Source organism: Erythrolamprus reginae, chromosome Z (genome assembly GCF_031021105.1).
Source record: "Erythrolamprus reginae isolate rEryReg1 chromosome Z, rEryReg1.hap1, whole genome shotgun sequence".
Taxonomy (NCBI): Eukaryota; Metazoa; Chordata; class Lepidosauria; order Squamata; family Dipsadidae; genus Erythrolamprus; species Erythrolamprus reginae.
In genome coordinates this window covers 78,294,385-78,307,928 of record NC_091963.1, presented here as the reverse complement: position 1 = coordinate 78,307,928, position 13,544 = coordinate 78,294,385, and the positions used below count along the sequence as shown (strand labels likewise).

At 41.4% G+C, this 13,544-nt stretch overlaps 1 protein-coding gene and 1 non-coding gene across 3 annotated transcripts in view; one reads left to right on the top strand and one right to left on the bottom strand.

Annotated features, from left to right (window-relative positions):
- SACM1L (SAC1 like phosphatidylinositide phosphatase) overlaps positions 1–8,149 on the bottom strand; it is a 148,634-nt gene extending 140,485 nt beyond the window's left edge. For both annotated transcript variants that reach the window (XM_070727045.1, XM_070727046.1), the window contains exon 1: positions 7,924–8,149. In XM_070727045.1, coding sequence (XP_070583146.1) covers positions 7,924–7,979 — 56 coding nt within the window. In that variant the 5' untranslated portion in view covers positions 7,980–8,149. The remainder of the gene's footprint in view (positions 1–7,923) is intronic.
- A 470-nt stretch (positions 8,150–8,619) lies between these two features.
- TRNAR-ACG (transfer RNA arginine (anticodon ACG)) lies at positions 8,620–8,692 on the top strand. Its single transcript has one exon. It is a non-coding gene; the product is annotated as a tRNA-Arg (tRNA).
- The last annotated feature ends 4,852 nt before the right edge of the window (positions 8,693–13,544 follow it).

Sequence of the window (13,544 nt, the reverse complement as noted above, 5' to 3'; positions counted from 1 at the left end):
TACACAACTCAATATTACCCACAGAGGCCTCCCGCTGCAATGTCACAGCTTTGGAGCAAATCACCTTCTATGCACAGGATTGCAAGGCCAGAGACTTTGGAGAGAACATTGGAGAGAGTCTGTGCAGGGCTTCCCAATAAAAAGATGAGAGCCGGCGTGGCACAGCAGGTAGAGTTTTACACTGCAGGCCACTGAAACTGACTGTAGATATGTAGGTCAGCGATTCAAATCTCATCACTGGCTCAAGGTGGGTAAAATGAGGAACCAGATTGTGGGGGGCAATATGCTGGCTCTGTGCTATTGCTAACATGTTGTAAGCTGCCCTGAGTCTAAGGAGAATGGCGGCATAAAAATTGAATGAATGAATGAATGAATGAATGAATGAATGAATGATTGAATGAATGATTATCCTTTCCCTAGGGAGCCCTGCACAGAGGCACATCTCCAATATGCTCCCTATATCTGTCTTCAGCACAAGGAAAGAACAATTGATAGGAAAATGGGGGGAGGTTCCCTGCCAATTGGAGCATCCCCAAAATATTCCCTCTGAAGTCTCCAGCCTTGCATTCCTACTCAGGGAAGGTGGAGGTTTGCTCCAAAGCTGCGGCAGTGTTGCACAGGAAGACCTTTATTTATTAGATTTATTAGATTTATTTATTTATTAGATTTGACTCGGGGTGGCTAACAACAATAATAAAACAGCGCTGCTCTTGGGTACCTTGCTGGACTACTTTTGCCTGGCACAGGATGAGTCATCCCAGATCAAAAACCTATGAAGCTCTGCCGGCCTGCCAGAACCCCTTCTCAAGTGGCCGCCAGTGAAGCCATGCCACTTGTGCTGACTCACTCACCGCTACCTTTGGAACATTGAACGCTGGTCTGTGCATCTCCTCAGTGCTACAGGTGCTGTGCTTCAGTTACGCTAAGCCTGGTGCTCTTCGGACCCTGGCGGTCATTGCAGCTCTCTTGCTAGCTGTGCATGGGGTATATCCAATGGGAGGTATGGAAGCTGCTGGGGAGCAGCTGGGGCTTGGTGGTGGGCTAGGCCAGCGGAAGGAGAAGTGGCTGCAGAGCTGCCACAGATGAGGCAAACACCTCATGTGAGGCAGATGCTGCAGGTGACTAGGGGCAGCCCCACACTTAGCTTGCATAGTTGACAAGAGAGTTGCAGCCCCCATCATGGCCTGAAGAGTGCTGAGCTCAGCATAGTTGTAAGCCCAGAGCCTGCAGAAACGAATAGGCATTCAGACTGACACTTAGCAGTCCAAAGGAGGTGGCAGGTGAGACGGCACAGGCAGCATGGCTCCACTGACGGATGCTTGCAAAGGGCCCCTGGCAGTCAGCAGCAACCTAGAAACATAGAAGTCTGACGGCAGAAAAAGACCTCATGGTCCATCTAGTCTGCCCTTATACTATTTTCTGTATTTTATCTTAGGATGGATATATGTTTATCCCAGGCATGTTTAAATTCAGTTACTGTGGATTTATCTACCACATCTGCTGGAAGTTTGTTCCAAGGATCTACTACTCTTTCAGTAAAATAATATTTTCTCATGTTGCTTTTGATCTTACCCCCAACTAACTTCAGATTGTGTCCCCTTGTTCTTGTGTTCACTTTCCTATTAAAAACACTTCCCTCTTGGACCTTATTTAACCCTTTAATATATTTAAATGTTTCGATCATGTCCCCCCTTTTCCTTCTGTCCTCCAGACTATACAGATTGAGTTCATTAAGTCTTTCCTGGAGGTTTTTCTAATGGGACAACTCCTACTGCATCAGGCAGCAGCAGCTCAGCAGGGTGGCCAAGAGCAGTGCTGCCAGGAGGGCAAAAAGCCCCCACAATGGGCAATTGTGACCAGCACAGAGCCGCCACCATCGAGAAGTGTTCCATCAGCAGATATATACAGTAAGGAAAAGAAGTATTTAGTCAGACACCAATTGTGCAAGTTCTCCCACTTAAAAAGATGAGAGAGGCATGTAATTGACATCATATGTAGACCTCAAGTACGAGAGATAACATGAGAAAACACAAACAGAAAATCACATTGTCTGATTTTTAATGAATTTATTTGCAAATTATGGTGGAAAATAAGTATTTAGTCACCTATAAACAAGAGAGATTCCTGGGTCTCAGAGATCTGTAACTTCTTCTTTAAGAGGCTACTCTGTCCTCCACTCAGTAGTACCCTGTTTCCCCGATAGTAAGACACCCCCGATTGTAAGACGTATCGGGGGTTTCAGGGGGGTCGGCTAATATAAGCCGTACCCCGAAAGTAAGACATATGTCTTACTTTCGGGGAAACACGGGGAGTATTGCCACCTCCGTCTCATCTAGCTGCGCGCCGCCTCCTGCCCACGTCCGCACCGTCCCCCTCTCCATACGTCGCCGCGCCGTCCCCTGCACTTGTCACTGCTGCCTCTGCAAATTTACTCGGGCACGTCCCTACTCCAAAGAAACCCCCCCCCGCCCATCACAGAAGGTAAAATGCATATACTGTACACTAAAAAAACACATTTTACACAGTTTTTTTAGCTGTCAGTGCCCCTTTAACAATATAAGACATACCCCGAAAGTAAGACATAGTGGGGCTTTTGGGGATAAAAAGAAAGTAAGACACTGTCTTACTTTCGGGGAAACACGGTAATTACCTGTAGTAATGGCACCTGTTTGAACTTGTTATCAGTATAAAAGACACCTGTCCACAACCTCAAACAGTCACGCTCCAAACTCCATGATGGTGAAACTCAAAGAACTGTCGAAGGACACCAAAAACAAAATTGTAGCCCTGCAACAGACTGGGAAGACTGAATCCGCAATAGGCAAGCAGTTTGGTGTGAAGAAATCAACTGTGGGACTAATAATTAGAAAATGGAAGACATACAAGTCCATCTCCCTCGATCTGGGGCTCCATGCAAGATCTCACCTCATGGAGTCAAAATGATCACAATAACGGTGAGCATAAATCCTAGAACCACAGGGGGAACCTAGTGAATGACCTACAGAGAGCTGGGACCAATGTAACAAAGGCTACCATCACTAACACACTACGCTGCCAGGAATTCAGATACTGCAGTGCCAGACATATTCCCCTGCTTAAGCCAGTACATGTCCAGGCCCATCTGACGTTTGAGAGCATTTGGATGATCCAGAAGAGTATTGGGAGAATGTCATATGGTCAGATGAAACCAAAGTAGAACTGTTGGATAGAAACACAACTCGGCATGTTTGGAAGAGAAAGAATGCGGAGTTGCATCCAAACAACAACATACCTACTGTGAAGCATGGGGGTGGCAACATCATGCTTTGGTGCCATTTCTCTGCAAAGGGACCAAGATAACTGATTCGTGTACATGAAAGAATGAATGGGGCCACACATCATGAGATTTTCAATACAAACCTCTTTCCATCAGCAAGATGAAACGTGGCTGGGTCTTTCAGCATGACATTGATCCCAAGCACACAATCAGGGCAATGAAGGAATGGCTTCATAAGAAGCATTTCAAGGTCCTGGAGTGGCCTAGCCAGTCTCCAAATCTCAACCCTATAGAAAACTTTTGGAGAGAGTTGAAAGTCCATGTTGACTAGCTCTAGAGAGCTGCATGGAGGAATGGGCCAACATGCCAGCAACAATGTGACAACCTTGTGAGGACTTATTGTCATTGCCAACAAAGGATATATAACAAAGTATTGAGATGAACTTTTATTATGGACCGATTACTTATTTTACATCATAATTTGCAAATAAATTTGTTAAAATCAGACAATGTGATTTTCTGGATGTGTTTTCTCATGTTGTCTCTCATAGTTGAGGTCTACCTACAATGTCAATTACAGGCCTCTCTCATCTTTTTAAATGGGAGAACTTGCACAATTGGGGTCTGGCTAAATACCCCCCCCCCCCCGTGTGTGTTTCAAATTCAGCAAAAACATGTGACATATATATACATGTGACATACATGTTTCTGCTGAATTTTTTTAAATTAAGGGATATATGTGTGTATGTGTGTGTGTGTGTAAATTTTCACGAGTATAGGTATGTAGGTCTTGGCATATTCAGCTTACTCCGAGCACAAAGCCAAAAGCACCAGCCTGAAGATGATGAGTGGGACCTCATGGAAGCGTCGCCAGGCTTCGATCAACCTCACAAGGGATAAGAACTGAATATGCCAAGACCTACACACACACACACACATATACATACACATGTATATATGTATGGTCCTGGGTTGGGCCGAGAGGCAAAAAAGTAGCTGTGATGTTCCTTCAATATACCAGGGTGATTCGACACACAAAAAATGTAAGCCTTCCCTGGTACAGAGCTGAAGGGATTGGATACTGTAGAGGTTAATTCTCTGCCTTACAAGGCAAAGGTTGCAAGTTCAAGTCCCAGTGAGGGTATGGCTAGCTGATGAGGCCAAAATAAGGCCGAAATAGATCTATGCTAGTCTCCCTTAATTTTCAAATTCAGCAAAAACATGTGACATATATATCACATGTTTTATATATGTATCAAATGTTTTTAGCTGAAAATTTAAAATTAAGGGAGACTAGGATGGCACTAGGATTCAATCTGGCAGCTTCTGCCTTGTAAGGCATTGAATTAACCGCTGAGCCACCAGACCTGATCCCTTCAGCTCTGTACCAGGGAGGGGCTATATGTTTTTTATGTCAGATCACCCTGGTATATTGAAAGAACGTCACAGCTCCTTTTTGCCTCTAGGCCGTTCCTTCAATATACCAGGGTGATCTGACATAAAAAACATATAGCCCCTCCCTGGTACAGAGCTGAAGACATCAGGTCTGGTGGCTCAGCGGTTAATTCTCTGCCTTACAAGGCAGAAGCTGCCAGATCGAATCCCAGTAAGAGTGTGCCTAGCTGATGAGGCCAGAACAAGGTCAAAATGGTGCCATCCTAGTCTCCCTTAATTTTAAAATTTCAGCTAAAAACATTTGATACATACAGAATATAGTTGTCGACTATGGATAAATTAACTGCCTTGAAATGGCCCTGGGTTGGGCCTAGAGGCAAAAAGGAGCTGTGACGTTCCTTCAATATACCAGGGTGATACAACATAAAAAACTATATGTATGTATGTATGTATGTATGTATGTATGTATGTATGTATGTATGTCTTGGCATATTTGGGTTTCTTCCCGTGTAAGTTTCAGAGATTTCTGGTGACATTTCGACAAGGTCCCACTCGTCATCTTCAGGCTGGTCTTCTGTCCTTGTGCTAGAGCGAACATTTGGCACAGAAGGTGTGCTTGGGAAAACACCAAGGACAGAAGCACCAGCCTGAAGATGTTGAGTGGGACCTCGTCGAAACATCCTTGTGCTTGGGTGAACACCAAGGACAGAAGCACCAGCCTGAAGATGACAAGCGGGACTTCGTCGAAATGTCACCAGAAATCTGAAACTTACAGGGAAGAAACCCGAATATGCCAAGACCTTCATACCTATGTCCGTGAAAATCTATGAAAGCATATATACATACATACATACATACATACATATATATATCACATGGTTTTTTGCTGAATTTTTAAAATTAAGGGAGATTAGGATAGCACAATTTCGGCCTTGTTCTGGCCTCTTCAGCTAGCCATACCCTTACAGGAATAAGTGTGTGTGTGTGTGTGTGTGTGTGTGTGTGTGTGTGTATAAATACGCACACGCACACACAAATATATATATATATATATATATTTGTTTTCATAGATTTTTACGGGTATGTGTATGTAGAGTGTTCTGAGTTCAGGTTTTACCCCGTGTAATATTTTGAGTGTCCTCCGTGCTGAATTTGAAATTCCCGGGCTGAGAGGTAAAAACCTCTGCGCCATAGCGCGCTGCACAGCTTAGAGGGAACTATGCACCCAGTTATCTAGAAAAGTTTGTAAGTAGAGGCGTTCTTAGGTTGAGGTACCACTGCATGTATATATATGGTAGTTTTCTGTTGAAATAACCCTGATATTCCCAAATGTGGGAGGAAGCAACTTTGCCATTCGGCCTCATGCAGGAGCCATTCTAAGACCCCTGCAATTTTTTTTTATAGTTGACAACTACAATTTACATATAGTGTCTAGCTGCTGGAACACTTCTGGATAGCTGCTGCTGCTGGAACACTTCTAGGTGGCAGCGGCTCTGTGCTGGTTACGACTGCTTTTTGCCCTTCTGGCAGCACTTTTCTTGACCACCTTGCTGGGCTGGTCCTGCCTGGTGCAATATGACACTATAACAGTAAAATATGTAAATGTGTGTGTGTGTGTGTGTGTGTGTGTGTGTGTGTGTAATATTGGTGCTGACTTTTGGCAACTCCGTTGACAAATCCCTGCAATTTCATTGGCAAGGTTTTTCAGAAGTGGTTTGCCATTGCCTACTCCCTCCATGGCTGAGAGAGAGTAACTGGCCCAAAATTACTCAGTTAGTTTCATGCTTAGGGTGAGACTCCCCATCAGTAATAAAATTAAAATCAGAGATCAGAATTGCCCCCACCCTCCTTGCCTTTCGTAAACTTCTCAAAACCCACCTCTGCCATCAGGCATGGAGGAATTGAAATATCTTCCACAGGCCTATGTAATTTATGTATGGTATGTTGTGTGCATGTTTTTTACATTATGGGTTTTTAACTTCGTATTACTGTATTAGATTTGTATTGTACATTGTTTCTATCACTGCTGTGAGCTGCCCCGAGTCTACGGAGAGGGGTGGCATACAAATTTAATAAATAAATAAATAAATATTCTCTCTGTTTCTCTCTCTGTGCCTCTGTTACATTCTGTAAATATATGCATGTGTGTGTGTGTGTGTGCACTCCCTACCATAACCAGTATGCAAGCACTATAACCCTGTAATTCCATAATATATGCGTTAGGAAGAGACTCGCCCAGGTTTCTACGTTTTAAGGAGCAACAGGGAAAGGACAGTGTCCTGGGCTTTCCAAAGATTCTCCACCACTAATACTTAGTATTAGGCAGACTATTGCAGCAATTATTTAATTGCTGCAATAAGCCAGGGTTGATGTATTCACATCAAATAAAACCATGGATTTATTGTGCTCTCATACTGCAACTTCTCATTCTACATTATTTGCTCTGCATAATTATTTGCAGGGAGCATCTTCTAATAACATAAATCTTTACCTACAACAGTTCATTGCAAGACAGAAGAGTTCAGTTGATTTTTGGTGAACTTCATGACCTTCATAAAAGTTGGACTATAGATTTCATAATATCCAATTAAAGTAACCTATGCTGCAAAAATGTTTGCAGTTTGTGACAGGGTCAGTAACGGAAAATTATTGTTCGGATTGTGCAAGGGGAGACAGGCTCTTACTTTTTTACCAGGAAGCAACGAAAAAAAGCAATGATGATTTTGCAAGGAAAGGGAGGCTTCAATGGAAGTGAAGAGTCAACTCCATAAAGAAATATTTTCAAAGACCCTGCTGTAAGCGGGTCGGCGTGCTGGAAGTGATTTGACTCAACTTCGACTGAGAGCAATAGGCTAGGGGGGGAAAGCCAAAGAAGCAGCAAAAACCGGGGTGGAAGAAGTGACCCAGAAAGCTTCAGTGGTTGGATTTACCCGCCATAATACGTGAAAAGGGGGAATCAAAAAGGATTTCTTGGGGCGAGGAAAGCTAGTAGAAGCCAAGGGTGGTCCGGAATAGCCATTCCCAAGCTGGCGCATGACATGTGCGTTGAACGACAATTCCCACAGCAAGCGTTTATTACAACGGGGTTCGTCGTTTCACATACGCAGTCTCTCTAACGTGGAGGAGACTCGACCCAGGACGTAATCGGAGAAAACAGAAGGGGGGGGGACAGAGGCACCTTCAGATGAGGGCTTATTTCACCCCCTAGAGGGGCACGAAATTAGAAGTATTGTACTGTAATATTTTCCGCCGACCATTGGCCGCTCACTCACAGCTTCAGCTCCTCGTAGGCGGCGGCTGCTACCGCGGCTACCACCTTGGTTCCCATTTGTTCCTTCGTCCGCCGTGCAGTTCTGTTCGGGCTCTGCCTGCTTTCTATTTAGAATTCCTTCTTTACTTCCCGGTCACTTGGCAGCCGCACCTGGGGCCTTCAAGACGGCACACTACTTAGGACAAACTTAATGAGAAAGCATTCCACGGCTTCCCGAAGAGCGATGCAATGACTAGGAAAGCTGGGATTGGTGGAATCTGTCGTTCTAATCACGCCAACCTATACTAGATGAGTGGGTGGGGACCACAATTGTGACGTTAGCTCCGACTCTAGGCAATGATGGAAAGCGATCTGGTATTGACTACCATCCATTGTAATTTCGATTTATAGAAATATAGCTGCTCCTAATTAAAGTCCGAAACAATGTTTTTCAACTTTTCCAGATTGAAGATGTGCAGACATCAACTACCAGAATTCCCCAGTAACATGTTGCCTGGAGAATAATGTAAATTTAAGTTTACAAATCTTCAAACTGCCAGGTTTGAAAAATGGTCTAATGAAAGACTATTGAAAGGTTTTGATTGGCTTAATTTACCAAGAATTCCTTATGGCACCACCCTCAAGAAACCTGTGTATAGAATTTACAATGCGCCGGAATTTAGAATATATATTAAAAAGTTCCAAATTTTACCAGCGTGGGCCAGTGGCGCAATGGATAACGCGTCTGACTACGGATCAGAAGATTCTAGGTTCGACTCCTGGCTGGCTCGGTGCTATAATTTTTCTTCTTAAATCTTTATTTCATATATTTTATATATTCTTTAGTAATGCAGTGCATACCTCCTAGACTAACGTCAACTTATTTATTTTAAATAAAAATAAATAACCTACTTATTTATTCAAATATTATTTGCATACCATGCCTGGCAGGAATATTAGTACTGTATTTAGTATAGCTTTAATACTTAAAATTGTGATGTATTCCTTTACTTTGCTAAACTATACATTATAGCAGCTCAGACGTTTCATTTGCAGTGTGTACCCAAGACAAGGCAGAAAAGAGCAGGGGGAAGACCATCCTTCCCCTGTCCTATATCTTCTCTTCTATCCTTATATCTTTTCTTCTATTCTATATGGATATATTTTATTCCTATATTTTCTCTTCTATTATTTCTTTGATATATTTTACTTCAATTGTATCCTCTATAACCTTCATTGTGTATTATTGTGTTTTGGACAATCAATCAATCAATCAATCAATAAAATGTAACAACATAAGCAGTAATGGTATGCCACTGCTTTGAGATGTAAGTATAATTCAATATGCTAGTCATTACCTATAATGACCATTATTACATATATTTTATATGCATATAGAACATATCAGTAGTGGGTTCTGAAACCCGTTGCTACCAGATTGCACGCTCATGCACAGAAGAGTCCAGTGACTGGTTGCCAAAATTTTTACTCCCACACTGTGGGTGTGGCTTATTGTGTGGGTGTGGCTTGATGGTCATGCAACTGGGTAGAATGGCTTGCTGGCTATGCGACCAGGTGGGAGTGGTTTAATAATCATATGACTGGATGGCTTAAAGGTCATGTGACTGGGTGGGAGTGGCTTACCGACCAAGATAAGTTTTCAAATAGGTGCTTGGACTCTTTTTCACTTGATTAAAGCTCATTATTTGAATAGCCACAAAAAGGATAAATGATCGACAGCATTATTTGTTGAGGAGCACAGTAACATTTTAAGGTGTTGTACTAAACCCACAATGTTCAGTGTCATAGCTGATTAGGCAAATAGCTCAATTTTCTTTAATTGCTATAAACGTTCAGTTCTAGATAATGATTAAAATGATTAAAGCGTTTATGGGTTAAAACATACAGTAGAGTCTCAATTATCTGACATAAATGGGCAGGCTGATAGTCAGATACCAATGTCGGATAATCCAGACTACTGTCAAGGCAGGACAAAAATAAATGAGGTCCTGGGATAAACCACTCCATCTGCTCCTTGCTCCCTTGCTTGCTGGCTGATCCGGGGAGAAATGGGACCTCTAGAGACTTTTTAATCGCACTGCCTCCAACGGGCGGAAGGGTGGGTGTGGGTTTTTATAGCCTCGCGGTGACAGCCGCGGAGGACCCGTCCCAGCCCAGTCCGAAACACCACCACCTCTGTCGGAGAAGGTAAAGCAGCCCCTCCAAACCCTTTGTCTCCCTGATGTCTTCTGAGGAACCTGGGAGGAGACTACGGGATTGGGCCCTGCAGCTCCCTGTTTTACGGCATGGTGACCCACCCCGCTGTTGCTACGAACTGAGAGAGGAACAATGATCCCCACCACCTTCCAACTGGAACTTTAAAGAAGGAAGTGGGGAAGGGAGTTTTGGACAGCAGGCTCACCCAAATTGTTTCTGTGGGGCAGCAATCTGCGCCTCCCCCGCCCCAGCTCTTTTCGGCGTCCTTGGGGACTGTTTCCCCATTGCGGCTGCATTGTTTGGGGGCATGTCTGGTGACATGGAAATGCCTGCAGCCACGCCCCAAAGCAGCCACAATGTCGAATGATCCAGAGTGTCGGATATCCAAAGGACAAATAACCGAGACTCTACTGTACCATTTAATTATCTCCTATTTTAAAAGTAAGTAAGGATCATAGCAAGGTACTGGAGAAGGAAGGACAATAAAACAACTATTAAGTATTCAATAAATAGTGCATAAACATACTACCCCCACTGCCTCCCCCACCTGTGGGGGCAGCGGCCCATTACTGGAAACGTCCCTGGTGAGATTCCCGCCACCACTGCTACGAGTTCATAGAACCAGGCAGAACAAGGAGTAACTTACTGCTGGAACATACGCTATACTTGAGGGGTCACCTACAGTTTTTGCCCACAGAGTAGGTATATTCCGTATCTCTTCTATTAAATATACAATCACTTTAGAGATTATAGCAACTTCATCATTCATAGTATATGTCCGGTTTGATGATCCCACAATTTGCAATAGCATTTTTTCCATTTCATGTCTCAAAGCATATATTGAAATATCCTGTTTGGTTTAATATCAATAGACAATAATATTTGTAACTCAGGTTTGAATTGTGAGTTCCTTGGTGCTCTCTGAGCTTGGTGTTTTTTTGCAGACATTTCATTACCCATATAGGCAACACCATCAGTTTAATAATAGCACATTTCCTGTCTTTGATATGTGTTCAGAGATGACAATGTGTAAATATATTAAGGTGTATATTTTTATTTGACTGCAATTTCTCTTATTAGAGAAATGGAAGACAAGAATGAAATGAGCAGCAATCAACAAATGCATTTGTTCCAAAAACAAGAATATGGCAGAAAGCATATTCCACAATATACTTAACACCACAAGAAAAACTAAATGTTTAGTTTCATTTAACCCCGCTGTTCTGTTCGGGTTGTATGTGACCCGAAACCAAGTTTGAGTCCCCTGTAAAACATTTCCCCTGCATATCTGAAATTTGAAATTTCATGACTTTTCATCATTTCAGGGGTTCTCTCTATGAGAATTTTTTTTTGGGGGGGGGTGGGGTTCTTTCTTGCTGGGAAAAAAAACCCTCCCTAATCTTATGTTCCCGGGTCACCCTGACCCGGACCGAAAACTCTTCATTTGAAGTGCTTATGTTTGGTCAATTTGAAAACTTTTTTCACTTGGAAAGTAGTCTGAACATTTCTGCACACAATGATATGAAAATTGAAATGAAAACAGTAAATCTTATTGGTTTATTTTGCTGATATAATGCATGCCCCCCCCCCATTTTTGTGAATTTGTTTTCAATTTATGGATAGTTTTGCTTGCAAAATGCATTCTATTTTACTAAAGTTGGTGTGGGATTGGTAGCTTGAACATTTCTGAATATAGGAAAAATATAAAGGAACTGAAAAAAATGATTCTTATTGGTTTTCTGGGCAAAAAAAAAAATCATCACTTCGAGTCTGTTTCTGTTCGTATATGACCGGACCAAAAAGAATTTTATTAGGTACTTGAATTTTATCTTTTTGAAAACTTTTTCAACTGGAAAACTAGTTTGAACATTTATGAACATAATGATATGAAAATTGAACTGGAAAAATTGAGAGTTATATTTTTATTTTGATCAAAAAGCCCCTCCCCCCATCCTTTCTGAATTTCGTGTCAATTTATATTTTTTTAAGGCTACAAATCCCTAAGGAATTTCCCCCCAAAAGGTTTGATATACTAAATTGAACAATCCTGAACATAAGAAAAATATAAATGAACTGAAAAAAATGGTTCTTATTGGTTTATTTTTGCCACAAAGGGCCACCCACCCCTCGGCCTTGCTGTGTGCCATTATTGTCACTTTTTATACATATTTGGCTAGAAATATTTGGAATATCCTTTTGAAAATCAACCACATTGTAGCCAGAGAACTAATTTTGTGAAAGAAATCCATTTTACTAAAAAAAAGTATGTAAGTTTGAAATTAACAGCATAATTTTTATATAAATTGAAATAATTGAACACGGGGGAGGCATACTTTATGTGCAAAATAAACCAATATGCATCAATTTTTCCAGTTCAATTTTCATATCGTTATGTTCAGAAATGTTCAAGCTACAAATCCCACACCAACTTTAGTAAAATAGAATGCATTTTGCTAGCAAAACTATCCATAAAGTGAAGACTATTTCACAGAAATGGGGGGCATGCATTATATCAGCAAAATAAACCAATAAGATTTACTTTTTTCATTTCAATTTTCATATCATTGTGTGCAGAAATGTTCAAGCTACCAATCCCACACCAACGTTAGTAAAATAGAATGCATTTTGCAAGCAAAACTATCCATAAATTGAAAAGAAATTCACAAAAAGGGGGGGAGGCACATTTATGTGCAAAATAAACCAATAAGGATTAATTTTTTCAGTTCAATTTTCATTCCATTGTGTGCAGAAATGTTCAAACTTGTTTCCAGGTGAAAAAAGTTTTCAAATTGACCAAACATAACCACTTCATATGAAGGGTTTTCGGTCCGGGTCGTATGTGACCCGGGAACAGAAGATTAGGGAGTTTTTTCGAACAGAACAAACAGAATTCAATTTACTTAGAGATTTTTAAGTGAATATTTTGATTATGTGAATAAAGTTAGTATTGACACTTAATGACTACATAAATTTTCTCATTGAAATCATTTTATATTTTCTAACCATGTGGGTTGTTTTTTTCTTGGGGTGGTGGTTTTTTTGTTTTGTTCTTTTGTAAAAAATAGAATAGTAGTTCACCATTGCCTTCTACCAGAATTTGCTTTAGCTGAGATAGCTTTTGCATCTGGCTAATCACTGGGGAAAACTTTTTTGACATCCACTTCCAACATTCTATGCTTATTCTTCCCCAAAACACACTCCACTCTCATTGCCACAATGAAGCAACACAAGTTATGGGTACTCCATATATTCTCATGTATTTAGTAATTTTATTCTGTCTCATTTAAAGTTAATGGGTCACAACGTTTTGTAAGGGTTGCTTTAGCACTTTTAAAAACTAAATGCAAATATGGGAAGAATCTTTAAGTAACTGTCTCTATTAAAGCTGGAGAGATGGCAAAATTAATTTTAGGAACAGGAACTAAT